This window comes from Myxocyprinus asiaticus, chromosome 34 (genome assembly GCF_019703515.2).
Source record: "Myxocyprinus asiaticus isolate MX2 ecotype Aquarium Trade chromosome 34, UBuf_Myxa_2, whole genome shotgun sequence".
Taxonomy (NCBI): domain Eukaryota; kingdom Metazoa; phylum Chordata; class Actinopteri; order Cypriniformes; family Catostomidae; genus Myxocyprinus; species Myxocyprinus asiaticus.
The window spans coordinates 19833822-19858369 of NC_059377.1; the positions used below are offsets into that span (position 1 = coordinate 19833822).

The 24548-nt window shown below is 39.1% G+C and overlaps 1 protein-coding gene across 1 annotated transcript; it reads right to left on the reverse strand.

The window, feature by feature from the left end:
• Window positions 1-172: 172 nt before the first annotated feature.
• On the reverse strand, window positions 173-22778 carry LOC127424954 (E3 ubiquitin-protein ligase RNF19B). Its single transcript, XM_051670534.1, has 10 exons — window positions 22531-22778; window positions 13309-14597; window positions 9939-10138; window positions 8296-8440; window positions 7101-7263; window positions 5679-5793; window positions 5352-5492; window positions 5004-5193; window positions 3176-3310; window positions 173-2756 (listed from the first exon to the last, which is right to left on the reverse strand). The coding sequence occupies exons 2-10, from the start codon at window positions 13905-13907 to the stop codon at window positions 2336-2338; spliced, it is 2109 nt and encodes a 702-aa protein (XP_051526494.1). The 5' UTR covers window positions 13908-14597; window positions 22531-22778; the 3' UTR covers window positions 173-2335.
• Between the last annotated feature and the right edge of the window lie 1770 nt (window positions 22779-24548).

The following is a 24548-nucleotide window of genomic DNA, read 5'->3' on the forward strand; positions in this document are numbered from 1 at the left end:
TAAAACAGATTGTGTTTGCTCATTATTGTAACATATACGAAGATCAAACCAGATTTTAAGACAAATTTATACATAAATGCAGGTAATTCCAAAGGGTTCACATACTTTTTAATGCCACTGTATATTATAGTATATAGTATTTATAGTAGAATAAGGAGAAAAGAGATTAAACTTGCCACAAGGAGGAAATGTTTATTTTCATGTTGTTTCAAACACTCACAGCCAGTGCAGTTATCTTTGTAGGGATGTACAAAACAGATTTAACACACCTTTAGTCTTGTCTGCATATTGCCTTTTTAACTCAATTTAGTTGTTAACACTCATTTCACCATAACCAGTTTATGGTCAAATTGTCAAGCACTTTTCACAAGTTGCTTGTAAACCTTAAAAGTATAAAAGCATCCTCACACAACAACAAAAAAGCTAGAGATGTGTAAACCACAAATCCTCTTTTGTGATTACAAGACAAAGCTAATCCATCATATACTGTATGTAAAAATCGAGGATCCTCTCTGCAGGCAAATTTTATAATCACGAGAGTTGCGCCATAGATTCAGAAAGCATAGTAACATGTTGAGATTATGAAACGTTCAGTATTCTATTACATCCAAATTTAAATAGCAAAATCATACTGTAGACTACAGTGTCCAAATATTCCATAATCCCAGAGAAACTGAAAATAAAAGAAAGAGGGAGTGCATAAATATAAGCCTACAATGTAGAACAATGATAAATAGTGGGATAAAGTGCAGGAGTGCTCATCCATCCATTCATCCAACCCTTCTCTCTCCATACATCCAGCTAGCAGGTAAAAAAAAAAAAAAAAAATTGCATTGTGCAAAAACAATTCAAACCTGTGTGCCAAAAATAATAATAATAATAACAACATGCATGTTAATGGCCATCCCACCCTTGATACTATAAGATTTAATACCCATCAATAGAATCAACACTGGTAAACATACACACATATATAGCAAACACACATGTCCATTTTCTCAGCTCAAGAGGGCACAAACAGTGTTGTCAGTGAGTCACAGACAATGTAAGGGAGTGCATGTGCTCTTTTTGTAAGGCAAGCAGTCAGTGAATCAAGTGAAACTGTCTACAAGTGAAGTTTGGATCAGTCTCCCATTGCACTGACCTTACTCTATACTGATCTCTCTCTCTCTTTCACTGTGTAGATGAAGTGTTTTCTTCTGTGCAAACTGGGCCAATGCGACCAAAACAATACTCTGCTTGTATTCGCATATACTAGCGTAGAACATGCACTCACATGCATACAGCAAATCATACAATTTCCAGGTCATACAGATTCAAAACAAAGAAAAACAAACATACAAACAATACTGAAATATGTCAAGTAAGTCACTCTAAACCATTCAAAAGCCTCTCACATATACATGTGCTTGGTGACATTTTACTTTGTAGCATTTTATGTTTGTTTGTTTGCTTTCTAAGGAAATTGTGTAAATTATAGTACCAAATGTAAAGGAACAGTTCACCCTAAAATTCTGGCATCATTTACTCACCCTCATATCTTTCAAAATCCTGTATGACATTCTTTACTCTGTGGAACAGAAATAGAGGTATTTTGAAAAGTGTTCAGGCTGCCCTTTTACATACAATGAAAATGTATAGATGACCAGGGGCTGCCAAGCTCCAAAAACAACATAAAAGCACCAGAAAGAAGTTCCCTAACAAGTACAAGTATAAAATAATAACAATAATAATAAATAATAAAATGTGAATATTGTCAGTGAATAACAGCTTAAATTTAACTCTGTCCCTTACACAAAGCTATTGTATGGCTTCAGAATACTTGGAATATGGCATTTAAGTCATATGAATTACTTTCATGGTGGTTTTATGTAATTTTTGAAGCAAGACAACCCCTGGTCACCATTTACTTTCATTGTATGGAAAAGAGCAATGTGAATTTCCAGCCTAACATCTCCTTTTGTGTTTGATGAAAGAAAGAAAAAAAAATCATTTGGGTTTGGAACGCTATGATGGTGACTAAACGATGACATAACTGTAATTTTTGGGTGAACTATCCTTTTAACCTTTTTTTTTTTTTTTGCTCAAGGCATTGTTGCACCAAGAAGTAAACACCAACTAATGAATAACAGTATGAATTTCTGAAGAGGTAGAGGACCTGTCCGGGCTTATAATAAGGCAGACAGGAGAGAAGAGTGATGATCAGTCAGTTCCATGAGTTGTGTGGATGCAAGTAAGGTGTTTTAATAATTATAAAAAGCAGCAAAATAATACATAAAGCATTAACAAGTCAAAAGCTCAGAAACAGTTGGGCTTGTGCAACTGTGTGAGTCTCTCACACGTAAAGAATGACATTGTCGGGACAGTGCAGGCTGTCGTTGGGGTTCAAGGCTCTGCAAGTTGTCTGTGGCGGGGGAGCAGCGTGACAGCTCTTGGGGTGGGGCGAGTCACAGTCATCAGACGTGAGCTCCGCGATATCGTCCGACTGCGTGTCGGACATCTCCAGGTCACTGCGGATGCTTTCTGGCTGAGCGAGGGTGACATCTCGAAGAGCCTCCCTGAGTGACACCCCGGGGGACAGCCCTAGAGGGGAATCCAACAACACTCCGCTCCGGCGGGAACTGCAGTCCTGGGGCTCCTCCGCTGAACGGGGTGCCATTGCGGCAGTGGGTGGAGCCAGATCCTCCTCAGTGGTCAGACACAGATGGCTGGGTTTAGTTTCAATGTCCACCTGGATCTCAAGGTTAGTGCTCTCTCTGAAATGCATTAGGACAAACAAAAGGTGAGACTAAGCAAGACTAGAGTAGTTAGTTATAGCCTATATATTCATCAGATTAAGAGTTTTGTATATATGTATATAATTTCACCAGATAAGGTTTATTTATGAGGAATAAAAAAAAATGAGGAACAACAACAACAAAAAAACAGATTAATTGGTAAAACCGATATATCAGTCTACCTCTAGTAGTTACTAAAAACCCTTCATACTGAGCATATTGTATGCAAAGACTGCATGAGCTGATGAAATAAATATTTAAATTTGACAAAGTTTACAAGGTTCTTGGCATCAAATCTTCAAAATTATATCCAAACAACTTTGAGGCATCCTCTGATACAACTTATATATACTTGCATTATACTTAATATTCCAATTATTTAGCAAAAGTTGTTTTACCTGTCAGGTAAGGTGTAAGTGGAAGTGATGGATCCTGCCATGCCCCTTGTGCTGGCACAGTCACTGGCTGCTCCCAAGCTGCCTGTCTCCCTAACAGCACCTTCCTTACCAAGCTCTGTTCCCTGCACTTCCAGCCTGAAACATAAATGAAAAGGTCATGCATTCTCATGGAAACAAAAACAATACCAATATTTACAGTATACCTCTTTAATTTACTATACAGTTTACCAAATATCCCAACATGCTCTACTGGGTAAATCTCACAAAACATGTTTGTTGGGGGCCTGGGTAGCTCAGCGAGTATTGACGCTGACTACCACCCCTAAAGTCACGAGTTCGAATCCAGGGTGTGCTGAGTGACTCCAGCCAGGTCTCCTAAGCAACCAAATTGGCCCGGTTGCTAGGGAGGGTAGAGTCACATGGGGTAACCTCCTTGTGGTTGCGATTAGGGGTTCTCGCTCTCAGTGGGGCGTGTGGTAAGTTGTGCGTGGGTCGCGGAGAGTAGCATGAGCCTCCACATGCTGTGAGTCTCCGCGGTGTCATGCACAACGAGCCATATGATAAGATGTGCGGATTGACGGTCTCAGAAGCGGAGGCAACTGAGACTTGTCCTCCACCACCCGGATTGAGGTGAGTAACCGCGCCACCACAAGGACCTACTAAGTAGTGGGAACTGAGAATTCCAAATTGGGAGAAAAAGGGGATTGAAAAAAAACAAAACAAAAAACATGTTCGGTTCATATTTCAACCCAAAAAAATTAAATAAGACATTATATTTTGCTATATACATATATATATATATATATATATATATATATATATATATATATATATATATATATATATATATATATATATATATATATATAAAAAAGAAATGAAGCCTGTTTTAGGACCATTAAGATTTTTTGCATTGTGACATTAGTTTCATGACATTTAAATTGCAAAAAAATAAAAAAATAAAAAAATAATAATATCTTATTTTATTTGTATTATATCTTGATACATATTGATATTACTTGTACTGCTTTTAAATTATGCACATTTAATGCAGACATTTTGTAATTTGTACAGTAAAACAGTAAAAAAAAAAAAAAAACCTCAGAAGTATAACGATGAGAATTTTGAGGGAAACTCAAAAATAGGTCCTAAAAATAGATTTTTTTCATGCAAAAAAAAACAAAACAATTATTTATATATATATATATACACACACACACACACACACACACATATATACACACACTATCGGTCAAAAGTTTTGAAACACTTGACTGAAATGTTTCTCATGATCTTAAAAAGCTTTTGATCTGAAGGCATATGCTTGAATGTTTGAAACTAGTTTTGTAGAGAAAAATATAATTGTGCCACCATATTAATTTATTTCATTACAAAACTAAAATTTTATTTGTAAAAAAGTTTTTGAAATGGATGACTTGGACCGAATAATAAAGAAAAGCAGTCAATAAGTGCCCAACATAGATGGGAACTCCTTCAATACTGTTTAAAAAGCATCCCAGGGTGATACCTCAAGAAGTTGGTTGAGAAAATGTCAAGAGTACATGTCTGCAAATTCTAGGCAAAGGGTGACTACTTTGAAGATGCTAAAATATAACACAGTTTTGATTTATTTGGGATTTTTTTAGTCACAACATAATTCCCATAGTTCCATTTATGTTATTCCATAGTTTTGATATTATTCTAAAATGTGAAGAAAAAAAAAATTATAATAAAGAATAAGTGTTTCAAAACTTTTGACCGGTAGTATATACATATATATATATATATATATACACTCTACTGCTGACAACCCATGGGTGTTCCATACCTGCTGTATTTTCCTGTCCTAGCACCAAGCGCTCCTCCTGCTAGTGTGTTAAAGTGGGGTGTGTCTCCCAGGCCACCTGGGGCAACTGATAGGCCCTCACTTGGAGAGGTAGTACTGAGGCCACTGGCTCCTCCCTCCAAACTGCTCTCACCCAAGCTGGGAGACTTCAGTGCTCGCCATGCATCAGCAACTACAGAGAGTGAATGCATCAAACTGATAGTTCAATCAATTGATCAGCTTTTTATGACATCACATGCCATAAATGGTCTTAACAGGCTTAATTTTCTGAATGTGAAGTCTTATGTCTAATTGTTTCAAAAGCTGATGGATCATTCATATAATTTATACCTGTAATAGGTCCATCATCGTCATCAAAGTCTATCCTCACACCTCGTCCTTTCCCTCGGCTCACCCCACAGCCCCCACCACGGCACAGAGAGATAGGCACAACACCATACACATACGCCAACATGATGGGAACACCAATGCCTGTGTGGAAGATAAATAATATTTTCAAGCAGTCTATACCATCTTTCTATAGTAGTTCATTGTATTTGTACCTTTCTTCTACTTTGATACTACATTATTAGAAATGATTAACTTATAAAATTATATGTAATTTGCTTTCAATAAAAGCATCATCTAAATTAATAAATGTAAATGTAAATTACTCACCCACACTGACAGCAGCAATAACAGGGGCTGTGATGATTGACAGAGCCACACCTCCAGTGATGGCAAGATTTCTTCTGTGATGTGAAGTTTTCTTCCCCTCATAGTGCGAGTGAATCTGTGATAAACAACAGCAGGGTTATACAGTAGCACTGTCACAAATCTGCTTATCAGTTACTACGAAAGATTCTGATGGGAATTAATTGCACTGGATGTCTTTTAATTTTATAGGCAATAAAAATAATTTAATGGGTATTGGTATACTACAACTTCAAAGTTACAATAAAAATGCTTGTCAAATGGCCAAAAACTGCAGCTTTGGAAACCAATGAAAAGCATTCACCAGCATCCACATTACTGGCAAAAATATTTTGTAGCACAAGGGTCTGTGTATTTATTTATTTTTTTTTCTTTTATTGGTTTTAACACTGATTAATAAAATAAGCAGATACCAACTCGCTTCCTTTCATTTTCTACTTAAAAAGGAATACAGAGATTGGGGGAAAAGGCTCAATTTTTGTTTTCCTTCAGTGTTGAAAAAATTAGTTTACGCCTTGAATATTGGATATGCACATGTGAGTGGCACTGAAACACCCCTTTTATCTGACTGGTCAACTTGCCAGTCAGCAAAATCATACAATGTTAATAAAAATAAAAATAATATATAATAGACCAACTCTCAGTCAGCATATGGCCACGTGATGTGGCTTGTGATCTCTCACGCATCGTCCATTAGAGGCAACACCTTGCAACAACATCATGATGTGCCAAGCAGCAAGATTTGAATACATATGGCATGCATAGTTTACAGTTAGTGGTGGTTCGGGACAATATTTAATGAAAATTGAGACAAATTTGCAGCCCAATCCCAACTCTAATTCTGTCTGATGGGATTAAGGCAGTACAGAAGATGGGGCGGGTTCACCATTCAGATAAAAACGGGCATTTCAGTGCCACTCACATGCGAATATCAAATATTCAAGCCGTAAATTAATTAAAAAAATCAAAATAAAAAATATATATATATTGAGCCATTTCCCCCTTTCTCTTTATTACTTTTTAAATAGAAAATGAAACAGTCAACATAAAATTCATTTGTATCTGCTTATTCTATTAATCACTGTTAAAACCAATAAAGAAGAAATCACATTTTTGGGTTTCAAAAGTTGAAAAGAATGGACGCAAAAGTACATAGACCCACAAGGCTCCTTGTTGAGGCACAGGAACAATGCTGTATGCCCACAAACATTTTTACACAAGGCAGTCATTGTACCAGAATTATGGCTGGATTAAAACCAATTAGTCTGGTTGAGCAACACTCAGTGTGAAGAGAGGGAAATTCCCAGCCTTTTTAAAGGAAATTCTGTTCCTGATAAAGGTTATAGTGTGAGGGGAAGGTGTTCACTAATATCCAAAAATCCGCACCTTGCGTCCAATGTAAACCGGGATACCGATAACCATAGCAGGAACTGCAATTCCAGCGATCAGAGTGATGCCCACTGGTGCACCAATCAAAGTGCCCAGCTGCCAAAGAATCTTCTTCTTGCGACTCCATGGCTTCTTTCCCCAGAATGTACAACCTGATGGACTGAGAAAACACAAAGTCCAAGAGAATTATTCTCAGTTTGTACCGCACAGTACAATAAATTGGCATAAAAAGCTTCTAAACTTAAAGGAATAGTTAACCTAAAAATAAAAAAATACTCTCTCATCATTTACTAATCTTCATGCCATCCCAGATGTATATGACTTTCTTTCTTCTGCTGAACACAAACAAAGATTTTTAGAAGAATATCTCAGCTCTGTAGGTCCATACAATGCAAATGAATGGTGGACAGACATTTTAAGCTGCTAAAAGCACAAAGACAATCCATAAGACTTCAGTGGATAAATCCCTGTCTTCAGAACATTATGATTCAATAGGGTGAGAAACAGATCAGTCTATCAATTTACACTTTCACATTCTTCTTTTGTTTTTGGTGATTCACATTCATTGTGCATATCGCCACTTAGTGGGCAGGGAGGAGAACTTATAGTAACAATGGACTTTAATATTGATCTGTTTCTAACCCACACCTATCATATCACTTCTGAACTTATAGATTTAACCACTGGAGTCTTATGGATTACTTTTATGTTACCTTTAAATGCATTTTGGAGCTTCAAAGTTCTGGTCACCATTCACTTGCATTGTATGGACCTACTGAGATTATATATTCTTCCAAAAATCTTTGTTTGTGTTCAGCAGAAGAAAGAAAGTCATACAAATCTGGAATGGCATGAGGATGAGTAAATAATGAGAGAATTTTCATTTTTGGTTGAACTATACCTTTATATTTCAGTCTGTTCTTCACACAAAGCTATCGTATGGTTTAATAAGACTTAAAATATAGCGCACAGGTAGTTTGGACTACTTTTATGATGCTTTGATGGTGTTTTTTGTCTTTATTGAAGCTTGACAGGCCGTGGACACCATCCATTTTCACTACATGAAAGAGACAAGCTTGGACATTCTGCTAAATTTCTCATTTGGTGTTCCACGGAACAACATGAGGGTGAGTAAATGTTGACTGAATTTTTATTTTTGGCTAAACTATTCCTTTAAAGACAGAGATGATACCTGAGGTAGTGCAAGTCTGATATCTCCTTCATACAGAGCCAGCAGAACTCACAGCCGCACACAGCACAGGTCATGTGATTACAGCTGCCGTCATTCATTTTGATGATGTAAGCACCGCATCGAGGGCAAGGTTTGATGTCATCAGCTGAATAGGGATTAAAGGGTTTGGATTTAGATTTTGTACAGGCAAACAGAACCTAATGTAAACAATGAGTGCTGAGGAAGCTCTCTGTAAAAGCAGCAAGAGAGATAAGAAGGGAAGAAGCTGGTAGACTGTGCTTTTATTCAAGAGGTTAGAGAAAAGAACCTAAGAGGGTGGAAAGTATACAGTCCTGTAGGGAAAGAGAAACCTCAATAAATGCACAGTGTAAAGTGTACACTGAAGTATTCAAAATGAAAGTGCTTAAGGGTGAACAACATAGCAAATCAAATTATATGACTGACAGGTGGCACTCTTAAACACAATAAACCAGAAAGGTAGCACAACAGTTATTTTTATCCAGTAATTTGTGGTAGTCATTTTCAAAGATGTGATAAACGCAACAAGTACTGTACAAAGCAGTAAATATAATGAAGGAATAATACACTTAAAGGAATAGTTCACCCAAATATGAAAATTCTCTAATCATTTACGCACCCTCATGCCATCCCAGATGTGTATGACTTTCTTTCTTCAGCAGAACACAAATTAAGAATTTTAGAAGAATTACTCAGCTCTTTTGGTCCATATAATGCAAGTGAATGGGTGCAAAATGTTGAAGCTCCAAAAATCACATAGGTCAGCCTAAAAGTAATCCATATGACTCCAGTGGTTAAATCAATGTTTTTAATTTCTCCTCCCTGCTCAGTCAATCTCCACTTTAACGTTCACTTTCTTCTTCTTGTGTTTTTGGTAATTCACATTCTTCATGCATATGCCCCCTACTGGGCAGGAAGAAGAATTTCTAGCAAAAATGGACTTAAGTATTAATCTGTTTCTCACCCACACCTATCATATAACTTCTGAACACATGGATTTAACCACTGGAGTCTTATGGATTACTTTTACGCTGCATTTATGTGCTTTTTGGAGAGTCAAAATTTTGGCACCCATTCACTAGCTGAAATATTCTTCTAAAAATCTTCATTTGTGTTCTGCAAAAAAAAAAAAAAAAAGAAAAAGAAAGTCATACACATCTGGGATGGCATGAGGGTGAGTAAATGATAAGAGAATTTTCATTTTTGGGTGAACTATCCATTTAAGGGCTGCAGAACAACACATACTAACTAGATTTTTGCCATTACTAAGACAATTTGAGTGGTGCTTGCCCATGCAAAACTTGCTGCCATGATGTTTGGGTGTTGTGGGTGGTTGCCAAGGTGTTGCTCTGCGGTTGCAAATGTGTTCTGAGTGGTTTTTAGTGCATTGCTGTGCAGTTGCTAGGGTAATGTGGGTGGTTGTTTTGGTGTTTCTAAGTGGTTGCTTACTGGCCAAAGTCAAATTAGGGCACCCTCAATTTTCTATGACATTCTGATCTCTAGTTATGGCTCGGGATCTTCCTTCAATGTAAGTCTATGGGACTTTCTGCAGTTTTTTTTACATGCCGAACTTTGAGTTAGGGGTTGAGAGACAAAAAATGGTAAACAGATTGCTGAATACTCACTGTGTCCCTGCTCGGCCGTGTAGCTGGGTGAATGGTTACTGTGTGTTCTGAAGGACAGCGCCCTCTGCTGTCGGGCAGAGTCACAGGTCTGGTTAGGATGCCAAGTCTGCTTGCAGTGGTAACAGAACTCGGCACCACACCCTTCCCTTCGACACACCAGCCTGGGGCAGCTGGCACATCCAGATGCAATTACCGCAAAACTGGCAAGAGAACAATGCATACAAGTCAACAAGCCGTTCTAGAGAATCTATCATTTCATCTGCATGGGAATATCGTTATAAATTGTTTTGTGAACTTTTTGGACTAGGTAAGATTAGAATGACAAAATTAATAGCACAGCTTTTCAGTTCTTTGAAAGTACTCACGTCATCTCTGAGCTAGGGGAAAATCATGAATCTGATTTACACACAAACTAGGACAAGAGTGTGTTCCCAACACAATTTCATTGTGCCTTATCTTCTTTATAATGCAACTCCTTGAAGTCAAGGGAAGCATTAGAAGTTACAGACAATACTAGGCCTACATTATGGAAAATGAGAGGGAGAATTTATTGCCAGTCAAAATATTTGTGCTGTGAGCATTTCCAAGTATTCCAATTCCACTTTATTTCTGCCCTAAGAACAATACTTAGTTGCCAGACTCAATTTCAGATCCGAGGAAAGCACAATGATGATAAAAAATATTTTTAAAAGATTAAAAAGAAAACGTAATGTAAATAATATTTTGTTGTTTTTGAGAGATTTTGTGACTGAATATATTGAGTCAGTTATGGCTCAATTGAGATTCAACACTAGTGTTTTAAGATAAATTTCTGCTGAAATAGATTTTTCCAGTAAATGAAAAGCTGGTTTCTCCCTTCAAATTAAAATAAAACTGGTCCCAAACCCTGTTTAACATCATCAGATTATTCATGAAAAACAATCCTGTAAATTTTAAGTGCATGTTTTAACCTGTTGGCATAGAACATAGAACAACATAACTTGACGGAGTTAGGGCAGGTTCTTCAGAAAAACATTCCACCTCAAGCCTACACCTTATTTATTTATTTATTTATTTTATTTTATTTTTATTCCCTTTTCTCCCCATTTTGGAATGCCTAATTCCCACTACTTAGTAGGTCCTCATGGTGGCCTCAATCCGGGTGGCGGAGGACAAGTTTCAGTTGCCTCCGCTTCTGTGACTGTCAATCCGCGCATCTATGGCTCGATGTGCATGATATGCATGGAGGCTCATGCTATTCTCCGCGATCCATGCACAAATTTCCACACGCGCATTGAGAGCGAGAACCACTAATCGCGACCACGATGAGATTACCCCATGTGACTCTACCCTCCCTAGCAGCCGGGCCAATTTGTTTGCTTAGGAGACCTGGCTGGAGTCACTCAGCACGCCCTGGATTTGAACTTGCGACTCCAGGGGTGGTGGTCAGCGTCAATACTCGCTGAGCTACCCAGGCCCCCTCAAGCCTACACCTTATTAAACAGCTCAGCTAAAATGGAGGACTGTGATGTCCTATACACAGTGCTTCTAATTACCTGCACGTAACCAGGCACCCACACCCAGTCAAGCCGAAACAAACCTCATTACACTATGCTCACTACCTCAAAGACTGAAGTGTATGAAATCGAGACTCTAATTTGTGCCTCACAAAGACACTGTGGTATGCACACACAGGGTGAGTAACCAATGATTGTCTTAATCAAATACCAGCCTCAGTTACCCCTAGCAACTCTACCTCTATGCCACATCTCAGCTGCCATAGCAACTCATCGCTCAGGGAGAGAGAAACAAGCTGTTCCTTTCTTCGATTGGCAGCAGAGGCCTTTCAATCAAGCTGAACCAGAGCTGGTTGGGGAAGCTAATGGGTAATAAGTTGCATCATGGACTGGAACTGAGACTTAGGAAGCAGAATTTACTGTAGAAGTTTTCAGGTCACGCTTTTTTTCTTATAATAGGATACAAGAGCCCATTTCAAGACTGAATGAACAGAGAAAAGCTATGGGGGAACGTGTCTGTGTATTTGTATATATCTTTTTTTAGAGTGGAAAATTCCCTTTGGGTCTTCAGTCAGGTAGATGTAACATTTTGAAGAACTGCTGCATAATATGCATGTTTGCACAATGTTAAACAACTTTCTACTATCTCAGCTTAATTTGCGGAGACAACCTGAAGTTGTTTTTCTTCAATTACTCACCCTCATTCTCTGGAACACAAAAAGAGATATTAGGCAGAATGACAACCTCAGTCACCTTTCACTTTCACTGTATGGAAAAAGACGCAATGAAAGAGACTGTTGAGTGAGATTGCCTAAACTTGTCCTTTTGTGTTCCGTGGAAGAATGAAGTCATACGGGTTTGACAGAACATGAGGGAGAGCAAATGATGACTTAATTTTTCTTTTTGGGGGGGTTAACTATCCCTTTAATGCTGCAAATAGCATTCATTAAAAAGTTTTCTTAAATGGACAAAATGCCCTTTTGAAAAATCTCCACACCATCTGAAAATCCCTTAGCATCAGCCGTGGGCTTTAAAGGAAGTGGCAGTGACTCAAATATGCAGAGATGCAGACATAAACATGTCTCTTAAATGCAGGTCACTGGCTCACCATTATGACTGATGAACCTCTGACAGGTTGTAAAGGCCTCTAAAGTAATCACACTCTCCCAGAATGACAAATCAGCTAAACTAGGCTTCCCACACTAGCACAAGTGTTCACTATAACTATTCAAGAGCCTCCTACACTTGCTGAAGAACGCAGTACAGCACAAACTGTGAAATACTGTCACATACTTCCACTGAATCTGACGGAGATATATATACGTGCATAGACATCAAGCACATTGAATATATGATGCACTATCTTCTATTCACAACAAACAGGTTGTCATGTATCTTATAGGGCAGTGTTTCCCAGTCCTGGTCCTAGAGAACCTCCTGCATTACACATTTTGGGTGGTTGTGTCTAGAAGGGAACCCTCGGTCTGGGAAAGTCTTGTGAGAGAGTCACATTTGCTGTTACTAAGGTCAGGGTAAGGGTTAGGGGTAGGGTTAAGGTAAGGGTTAGGTTTAGGGGTAGGGCTTTTGTGGGACTCTAAATAAACACAGTGAATGAATGCCAGATGCAACTCCCACAAGACATTACCCAGACCGAGGGTTCCCTTCTAGACACAACTTCCCTTCTAGATGTCCCCTTAATGTAACAGATGATTCAACTCATCAGTTCATTAGCAGAAGCTCCATAACCTGAACTGGATGTGCCAAATAAGATCCAACATGTGCAGTGTTGGGAGTACTCCAGGACCAGGAATGGGAAACACTGTTATGTCGAACTGATATCAAACTCATTCCCTGACTTTTCCAACCAGTCTTACCCACAATCCGGGGCGGGACACCATCGGCAGTCAGGGTCTGACGCCAGGCAGCGGCGTAGCAGGAACTCCTCGTACTTCTCCATCAGGACGGGATCATCCAGGATGACAGCCACCTGCCGTGGGGCCAGTCGCTCTGCACATTCTGGGCAGCTGAGCTGGACTCGACTCTCCGTAATCTCGATCCGCAAGTATTGCCGTAGACAACACAGACAGGACCGGTGACTGCAACCCTGGAGCTCAGGAAGCTGCTCCACAGGTTGTCGCACCAGGCACAGGGGACACTCTAGGAGTTCTTGCCCACTTAGGGAGGCCTGGCTGGCAGACAGTGGCTCGGCCGAGTCTGACTTAGATGGGTCAGACGAAACATTAGTGGGTGTTGGGGGCTGGATAAGCTGTTGTTGTTGGAGTTGTTGCTGTTGGTGCAGCTGTTGTGTGAGAGGAGTGCCCACATTAGCCTTGGTCCCCCTGGATCCACGTTTACTATGAAAGAGACTTTGAAAGGAGATCCTGCCTTGCTTCTTTCCAGGCCCACGGCATTTGGGATTGGGAATGCCACTAACAGAAGAGTGGGGCGATTCAGAGTCTTTTTCTGATCCCATTTCCAAAGAACTACCTTGTAATGTTCTCCCACTTGGGTCTTTAGAGAGGTCACTGAGTTTTAGGCTAGAGAAGCTCTTGCGTTGAGTGTCTCGGTTCTTTCCACTGAAATTTGTCAATGAAGCCCCAATTCTCAAGAACACGGACACACTCCTGACACACAAAAGAATGTTTGTCAAGGACTCGACAAATTCCAGTTAGTTTCCCCGTTGGGAAAGTTCCATTTATAAAGTCATTTCTTCCTCTAAACTAAGCAAAGTAGTAGTTTAAACAATAAACGGAAAGATAACTTGACAAATTGAGTTTGCCAAAAGGGAAACCAAATGAACAAATGCTGGAAAAAAATTCCTTCACTCCCACAAACGTGTTCTAGTAACAGTGAAAGGGAGATCCAAAAAAAAAAAAACACAAAAAAAAAAAACAGATACCCCGGAATTTGTTACAGACAACAAAACTGACAAATACTGTCAATTAAAAATGGGGTGTTTAAAGAAAATTAGGAAGCCAAAGTCACAGCTTTTGGTAAAAAAAAATTATCAAAAAAATAACAGATCGGGCTCAAGATATCGTAATCCTTTCAGCTGGCTTGTCATCTATCATTTGTCCTCATTTGCCTCTGTTAAATTCTCTTGATCGTGAAGACAGGACGAGTATGCTCCAGTTTGCTGTTCTCTCCTTCTGAATAGGCCAGTCTGTTGAGGAAGAGAAATAGCACAGGAAGTTAGCACAGACAGCCTGCAGGAGGAGCATGCTCAGTGCACGCTCATGTACACACACTCCTCCCTTCTTTTATTCTCAATTCTTTTTTTAATTTCATCATTAACCCTTCACACACTGTACTCCTTTCTGACTCTCAACAGTACAAGGAAATTAACTACTAACCAACCAATAACAAAGCAGTATATGGTCAGAATGATGAAAAAGAGGAAGTAACTGGTACCGTGACGTAAAACTTTTACTAGTCAAAACCTGAAATATGTTATGAGATTTTAAGTTCTCAAAGCTAGCTTTGGATTTAACTTCTCTCTCTCATTTTCTTTGTGTCTCTGTTGATGACACCCTCTCATCCTCTCTTGAACACACAAGCACATATTCAGGCTCTTCCTCTTCACTTCACACTGTGCTGCTAGTGCAGTTGCCATGGTGATTCGCACTATGAACACAGCAAACAAGGACCCTCACAGTGACTCTGGCCCTTGTGAACAAACACATTCTCACACACACACACACACACACACACACACACACACACACACACATATACGGCAGATATTAACACCATACAGTACACAACACACATGCATCCACTGGACTTTATTCAAATATTTATATGTGAGAGGGACATCAATACAATTCATAAATGTCATGGCACTGCAAAGACAGAGACAGAATATAAATCTCTCTGGTACATATTCCTAATCTAAAAATAAAAAAACACATACTGTAGCTACAGAGATCTACACAAAACTCGTCTAAGACCGAGGTATCCTGGTTTCCTGCTCTGATGACCCCTGGACTAATGCCTGCGTATCGCAAATCTGTTTATTTGAGCAGAAGGGGGAGGGGAGAGAGACCTATACAGTAGAGTAAAACTGTCATTGCACATATATACAGTATTCATGACTTATGAAAATGTAAAAGATTGCAAAGGATCTACATTTCATCTTAACTTGCTTTTGGTTACGTTCCTATTTGCAATTATGTAAACACATTACAGTAAAGGAAAAAAAATAAAAAATTTACTTACAATAAAGTACTGTGACAGTACCATGGTACAGTGATGGTATCAGATGGTAATAACATGGTTCTCTGATATATATAACAAGGTACTAAATGATTACCCTATTTATATTCCACAGTGTTAACATAGTATTCCAAGGTGTTTCAACAACCCCCCCCCCCCCTTTCTTTCACTAAGGTACATGTATTTAAAACAAAACAAAAAGAGAGAAAGAATACCATGGTATTTTTTTTGTTAATGTTAGGCTTGGCTATGTGACAGGATTTGATGCATTTTTGCTATATTATCTACTCAAGACAGAAAGCTCTGCATTTGTTTGTGATTAAACAAAGATTTTAAATTGAATAATTTGCAGGAGCATATAAACACATGTATAGCCTGTTGCTGCTGTATTTGAATAGGGAAGCTGCAGAATTATGCAGAGTAAACTGTAACAGCAAGCGTCTGCTTGTTTTCTGCTGGTTTCATAGATCTGCCAGGCAAGCAGTGACAGCAGTTGGTATGACCCACTTTTTCACAGAGCGGTACTGCATCGCTCAAAGCCACTGTGCCCTGATGTCTTGACCCATTGTGATAGCCAATGCAACAATCATGAAACACTACATGCTCTACATGTGATCAAGAGGCACACATATTAAATGCATTAAAAATGCAAGAGTCTACCCAATGGGCAAAGGAACATTTCATACGATTTCTGTAGTTATAATAGATCCGCCTTTAAGCAGGCAGATTAAAAGGCTGCAATGCAAAAATAAATAAATATATAAAAACTAAATAATAATAATTGTTTTCTTTTTTGTCTTGTTTTACAGTAAAAATATCAAAACATTTTAAAAACATGATACATTTACTGTACTTGAGAAGCTAAATTACATAAGATAAAATGTTGAATAAATTAAGTGAGGTTAATGTTTAAAACAAACAACCCAAAAAATTGCCAATGGGATACTTTTTATTTAATTTACTTTAAGCATAAACCAAATAAGACTTAAAGGGATAGTTCACCAAACAAATACTAAATAAATATATAAATAAAATGACAATTCTGTCATCATTTACTCTCACTTATGTTGTTACAAACCCATATTACATTCTTTATTATGTGGAACACAAAAGGAGACGTTAGATAGAATGTTAGCCTCAGTCACCATTCACTTTCATTATATAGAACAATAGATGCCATGAAAGTGAACAGTGACTAACTAACATTCAGCCTAACATATCTGGATTCTAAGAAAGTCATATGGGTAAATGATGACAGAATAATATTATGCATGATTATAAATGATGGCACTTTAATATCGTATGTTATTTTGTTTCTCAAGTAAATGTATCTTGTTTTATGGATGTTTAAACTGGACAAAAAGTAAGAAGAGAAAGAAAATGATTTTTGGCAGTGTGGTGTAGAATCATAGAGTCTACCATCTATATATAACTTTGGGCTGAGATGGTAATAGCCCTCCATTCCAATTTAGGCTTTGTTGAAGGGGAGCAGCAGCCTCATTTAATGCAACCGATGGCATATTATTACCATCTGTGCTCTCTGAGGTTTAGTGTGTGTGAGGAATGCTAGTGTGTGCACAACAAGAGCTGTTTTTGGAAAATCTGTGTCACATCTCGGCACTAGAGTGCAAGTTTACAAAGCACGAGCTGCTGTGTGTGTGTAAATGGGTGTGGTTTTGTCTGCTGGAAAAAAAAAAAAAGTTGCTCTATTATTTATCAGCCGCAAATGAGGTCTAGATTCACAAGATGCTCTTTTGGAAGCTCAGCTGGAATTAGTGGGCTGGTTTTTCCATGTAGGTAAGACTTTATTTAAAAACTTTGAAAGAGGTTGGAACAATCCACATAAGCTCCCAGTGCTTGTTTGCTGATGGATCTCCGTAACTGCAGGAATAACTAAGCTTGGTTTAGCTCTTGTGGGTTTTATCTTAACAGGCAGTGTTTGTAACTGGTTGCAAAGTAGCAAAGTAGACGAATGAAAAGATAAAATAGATGTAACAGTAGCCAATGATGATCATGGCAAAAAGGGAAATTCTACACTCACTGAGCACTTTATTAGGAATTCTACGGTCCTACTAAAGTGCCTGACGTGGTCTTCTGCTTTTGTAGCCCATCTGCCTCAAGGTTCGACTTGTTGTGCATTCTGAGATGCTATTTGGCTCACTACAATTGTACAGAGTGTTTATCGGCCATTCTCCGTTGACCTCTCTCACCAAAAGGTGTTTCCATCCACAGAACTGCCGCTAACTGGATGTTTTTGTTTTTCGCACCATTCTGAGTAAACTCTAGAGACTGCTGTGTGTGAAAATCCCAGGAGATCAGCAGTTACAGAAATACTCAAACCAGCCCATCTGGCACCAACAATCAAGCCACGGTCGAAATCACTGAGATCACATTTTTTCCCCCATTCTGATGGTTGATGTGAACACTAACTAAAGCTCCTGACCTGTATCTGCATGATTTTATGCATTGCTCTGCTGCCACACGATTGGCTGATTAGATAATCACATGAATAAGTAGGTGTACAGGTGTTTCTAATAAAGTGCTCAGTGCTACGAATTAACTCATATTAGCCACCTCGAACTATTGTGATGAATTCTCATGAGATCGGGTTGGCCTGTCACCAGGCCCGTACAGAATCTATGGACTCGCATTTACTGTGCTGGGAACACTGTGGAATAGATTCAAAGTGGTAAAATGTGTTAAACTGAACCAAGAGTAATACACTTTTATGGGCAGGTGAAAGCATTTTCAAATTAGCCTCAATATGTAATAACTAAACAGACAAGGGCGTATATGTGTACAGCTTTACGGATGACAGCTGTTCCAATTCAGTGGAAAGTGGAGTTTTTTTGTGGAGTTGTGTGGCCCTGCCTATTACTATTTTTCATCATCATTATTATTCTCACTCTTTGTTGTATTCAGAAAATTTTTTCCATTTTGCGTATATGTTATGTTTTTGTTTTAAAGGAAACAATTACTGATTAAGTCATAATGAAAAGTATACAAATCCTTACAACAGAGACTTACTGTAAGTGCCCTATCAGGAACAAGGATATTAGTTTCACTATCTCTAACTGTAAAGTTTAGTTTCAAGATGAATAGTGTTTGTTTCACACTATAAATCAACACGTCAGAGGCAATGGGAAACAGTCAAAAAGAATTATTAGCAGGTACCGCAAACAAACTATGTAGGCTACAAAACAGCATAGGTTTGCACAATCTAGGTTATTATGAGGGCACAGCAGAGAATGAGGACAGAATCACACTCACACACAGAAAAATATGCTAAATATAATTCAAAAAACACCCTATAGGCAACTGAGAGAAGGGAAAACATATATTTTTGCATAGTCTGGCCTCCTACCAGGGTGTTAGTTTGCAACCCGTCCCGACACACTCAATTCTCTACAGTGAGAGACAAGACAGTTCTAAACTGGCATTTTTTTTAGGTCTCAGCACTTCCACCCACGACAGACCCTGAAACCGCACCTCAGCACTTTCGTATCACTGATATTGGCACAAGTATCGGCAGCTGGCTAGCAAGGTTTAGTGTGTCTCTATCTCAGACTGTATTGTACACAAACACACCAGTCACATTGTCCAGTTGGTGTACAGGTGGGCTGCTGGATCTCTGGCCATTACATAACCATTTGAGTCACACTTGAAGCTCAATGGGGGCTTGTTGTTCTTAGTAAAGCTCAGTAGCATGGGTACTGTTTGTCTATCTTTATCATATAATACATAGTAAGTATTGTTTAATTCACTAATTAAGAAAAATTCTGTCATCATTTACTTACCCTCATGTTGTTACAAATCTGTGGAACACTAAAATGGAAATTTTGAAGAATGTCCATGCTCCACTTTTCCATACGATACAAGCATCCAGTGACTAGCAGGGATTGTCAAGCTGCAAATGCGTCATACAAGGTTTTTCATACAACTGATTCTAATCGGTCTCGTAACTGAACACAATGTGCCAAGTTTGTATATGCAAAAGTCTGAATGAGATAAGAGAACTACAGTGAATATCGAACTTTAGTCTGAATTTCAGTCTGTTCCTCACACAAAGCTATAGTAAGGCTTCAGACAAGGGGGTTAAACTGGGGCTGAATGGCATTCCGGCACCTATGATTCAAAAAAGAAAAAAACATGTTGGCAGTTTGCTCACCACTTCATTCTATTCCCTGCAGGCAGGCTCAACTTCAGTTTTTTTGATGCATTCAGTCTCCATTTAACGAGTGTGCTCGCTCGAAAACACCTTTACATGTTCTTTCAAGTCAATTATAAAACAAACAGTTCGGCCTGGATGCTGATTGGACAACAGCCCTTCTTCATTCATGATAAAGTACGGCTTTGACCTCTTCACGGAACTTTTATTTGTATCACTCTGCGCACCCATAGCTGACAGTTATTATTGTTGCCTAGCAACGTTCGGTATACTGTTCACTAGCAGGGACTATATTTTCATGCGGAAGGATGGCATTTAATGATTTTAATAAAAATAAAAAACATAAAACGTTTTAATGAACATTTGTGTCCTTAATATCTTTATTATGTGGTAACTGTTTCATAAATGCAATAAGGCACTCGAGGCTGTGCCACTCTGCTTCGTGTCATCCCTAACAACACCCTTCAGCCATGACAATATTCACAATATAGCAAGGCCTCTCGTACCTTATTGCTTAATTACATACGCATTATACTTCCGGCGGTGTTAATCCTAAAGTATACTTCGGTTTTGATGCGAACGCGAGCCATTCAAAATATACTTCATTAGACTGTGCGCGCATACACAGGCGGCTGCCTCATGCGCGCTACAACTGCTATGTGGTACTGGACTATTTCTCCTCAGGAGTTTCGACACATGTCTATATATTCCTTCAGACTCATGTTATACAAATGCAGGTACCTCCTTACACACGCACTCTTGATGTGCACATTCACCGTTGTCTCCTGATTTTTAGCTGCACTTACATCTTTAAGCGCTTCTTCGTGACAGCAACGGCTCAAATGTGAGTGTTGCCACTTTGTGGACCCACTAATTAGCGCAATTAATTCCAGGCGCATGCGCATACTGCGCATTGAGAGTATGCGAGGTTAGAAAAATCAGTCCGCAAGCGTTCAGTGCTCGAGCACTCTGCTGATGATGAAATTTGAGGCACGCATTCTGTACAGAGATGCCTAGCATTCGCGTCTGACCAAAATATACTTTGGGCTTTAGGGTTCCCCCTCCCCGCCCCCCAAAATCACAATTTAACCCCTAGTCATAACCACCACAGCCACTGAGGGGAATATTCACATTAGTGGTTTATTGATTTTTTTTTTTTTTATATCTTTGATACCCCCAAAATTTTATATTTTATTACATCCTTGGCTTCAGAAGACTTGGAATATAGTACACAATTCATATGAACTACTTCTATGTTTTTTTTGTTTTGTTTTTTTGTCCTTGTTGGAGCTTGACAGCCACTGATCACCGCATGCTTTTATTGTATGGTAAAAAGTAGTATAAAGATTCTTTAAAATACCTCCTTTTGTGTTCCACGGAAGACAGAAACTACACGTAGGTGAATAAATGATAATTTATGGGTGGACTATTCCTTTAAGCTTTGAAAAATGGTTGTTTGAACTTGGAGTCCTGTTGGGATTCATTCATTTTTGATTACACATAGGCTGTTTAACCTCTCCACTGCAGGGAGTGCCGGCAGACGGGTTAATTAACTCATTAGGTGGGTTGTGATAGTTAATGAAATCTCTTTAAGCTGTGAGGTTGTTTGAGTGTCTGTGCAGAGCAGGTGGTTGAGTTGATCCCGGTCTATTCTTGCTAAGAGCCGAGCTGTCTGTAACACATCTCCACTGTTCAACTTATCCTTATTATTGTATCCCAAAAGAAATGGCCACATCATCCTTACACATCTCATATAACGTATATATATATACACTATCACAAAGGCTTTGTACCAGTTAATCAAATGTTCACTAACAATAACACCAACACCATTATGCCATATTCACCCTCACTGTCTCTGTGTTGAGATGGAGGTTCACAGGATAAAAACAGAACCACAGGTTTCTGTGAAACCAAAGATCTTGATTTTATTAGCTAATGATGTCATTTACGGCATGAATGGAAAACTGTATTTTTTTAGAGGGGAAAAAAACAAGACAAGAAACTCTGAGGCAAAAGAAGAAATGAAACCGATAGCAAATGTCATCTTTCTGTGCATTCCTTGCTTTCACTGTAGAAGTGTTAGCAAAACTCCAAACACGTGTACAGTTACAAAGTATTTATCCAATACCGGAAAGTTCATGATAAACCAGTAAGCTCTATATTTAGAAAGGTGTTGAGGAAGCAAGAACACAAACACAGGCCCAGTCAAAGGCAACAAAGCAGTCCAGGAAGGACTAAAGCCTCAACTTAATTCACAGAAACTGACTCGGCCTATATATATATATATATATATACACATACACACACACACAAGAGATTTAAAACTGCTGAGGTTATGAAAAATTATCTATTGAATTATATAGAAAATACTACATTGTCTTAAAGGAGAATCAAGTTTAATTAAAATATATGCATGTGCCCTGCCTAGTTTAACCATAACAGATCAAATATAACTAAATAATCAATGTATTAAGTAGCTTGTTCATTTATTGTGGGTCACACTAGTTTTTTTGCCGCATAAATAATCTTAAAGATCAGTACGCAGTAGAAGAATTGCTGATCCATCTTGAATGGTCTGTTTAAACACAATTTATGCATGTCTGCTATCACAAAATCATACTAAAGACTTTGTCAACAAAAATCATATAACACAAAGTGCTCGTGATTATTCTAAGGAGTAACCATGACAACAGATATGTTTGGCACTTACCGTACTGATGGATCTGATAAAGTTGAAAGCAAATCAAGCAGAATAGGGCGGAACGCGGTGACCTTCGGTGCTGTTCTACACCACGTACATTAAACCAACTGAGGTGTAAATCTTTTCAATTTCACCCTAGAGGTGTGCGCTACAACCGTCGACCCGAGAAGAGAATGTCAGCCCTTTATTCCCTACCCTGTACTCGACACTGCTCAGATTATGTCCGCAACTCGCCTCTTTTCCATTCACGTCAGTGAGGAAAGCCCCTGCGTGCGACGTCAGTCTTGTTCGACTAGGAAACCCCGCCCAGTGACGTTGACTTTGAACAGTAACGGGGCGAATTCCAATTGAAAGTGATCATCACTATGCCCTACTCCCTTCGAAGAACAGATCTCTTGATTTGGACACTCTAAAGGGAGCATGAAAGTACTATAATCTTCTAAAAGGGCTGTTCGTGGAGAAGAAGAAGAAAAAAAGGTTTTCCTACTTTTGGTTGGAACGAACTTTCGAGTGGCGCCCCCTTCATGCAGTGCCCTTCAAGGTCGCAAACGAATGCGGCTGCGTACGTTCCGCGAGTGTCCACAACTGGCGGAAGACTTGCAATGGGTACAGCTGGAACACCCTAAACCATTGATCACAGCATGTTGAAGGCTGATGTCAATTTGTGGAATTATTTAGTGATTTTTGCACCTGAGAAAACGTTTTTGGAGATTGATGCAACCGAATCTCGAGTTGCATTATGGGATATGGAGCTGCCTGAAGCGTAAATCAAATCTCCCTCTGTCAAAATCGAGGGGTTGAGGGTCTGTCAACAGAAACTTCACTCGCTCACTTAACAAAGTGGAATGGACTTCCAAAATGGCAGCGGGGATTCCCCCAAGGGGAAGCGCTTAGGGGAGTTAGCCAGTGGATGTTAAAAGTGAAGTGGAAGGCAGCCTGCGTGTCACATTCTTCTTCTGTGGGTTTACTGGGGGGGGCTGCAAACCAACTAAATAGGTGCATGCCGCCACCTACTGTGCTGGAGTGTGACGAGGATGAAGTCTAGGCACTGATATATATATATATATATATATAGTAGTATGGGGCGACTCTCCTCAACCACCCACTGCAGCATCCACCTAGATGATGCGACGGCAGCCATAGTGCGCCAGAACGCTCTAGCTATTGGTGGAGAGGAGGGTAGAGGGTATTATTAGGAGGCCATGATTGATAAGGGCCAGTGGGGGGAATTTTGGCCAGGACACCAGGGTTACACTCCTACTCTCTACAAGAAGTGCCCCAGGATTTTAAATGACCACAGAGAGTCATGACCTCAGTGTAACATCTCATCTGAAAAACGGTGCTTTTTTTACACTATATTGTCCCCGTCACTATACTGGGGCATTAGGACCCACACAGAAATGGCCTCCTTAATACCACTTCCAGCAACAACCTTAGTTTTCCCCAGGAGGTCTGCCATCCAGGTACTGGCCAGGCTCAACCCTGCTTAGCTTTAGTGGGCAACCAGGCAAGCGTTGCAGGGTGATATGGCTGCTAACTAAAAGGATGATTTCCTATGCTCTATGTTTAAGACCATTATTTCTTAAGAATCTCAGTATTGCTTTTACCATTTACCAGTTCCTGATCTAATATTTAAAATATTGCATGTATATTCTGTACATCTTGAAGCTTGTAGTCCTCTTATAAGTTCAATTCTTTCCTGTTCATATTTGATACATTTAATTAGAACATGTTCAACAGTTTCCATTTCCTGGCATGTATCACATAAACCCGTGTTATGTTTGCCCATGATGTGAAGTGTTGCATTAAATATGACCCATTCTTAAGCGTGTGAGCATGACGTGTTCCTCTTTATTAAAGAGTAATTTTATCTTGCCTTACATTGCTTTGCATTTTATGGAAATGTCTGCCAGTCTGACATGTATCCCAGTACTTCTGCCATTTGTAATAGCAGATTACCCTTCCGCCCTGCTTAAATTGACTGTTACGTTTATATTATCTAATTTAAGTGCTTCCTTAGCCATTTA

Bases quoted from the DNA above. Each gene is read 5' to 3' on its own strand.
- LOC127424954 (XM_051670534.1), bottom strand. From the start codon at position 13,907: ATGGGATCAGAAAAAGACTCTGAATCGCCCCACTCTTCTGTTAGTGGC. The intron at 5,194-5,351 runs GTATAAATTATA...CACTCTCTGTAG, and splicing joins CGATGATGGACCTATTACAG to TTGCTGATGCATGGCGAGCA. The intron at 2,757-3,175 runs GTAAAACAACTT...AATGCATTTCAG, and splicing joins ACTTACACCTTACCTGACAG to AGAGAGCACTAACCTTGAGA.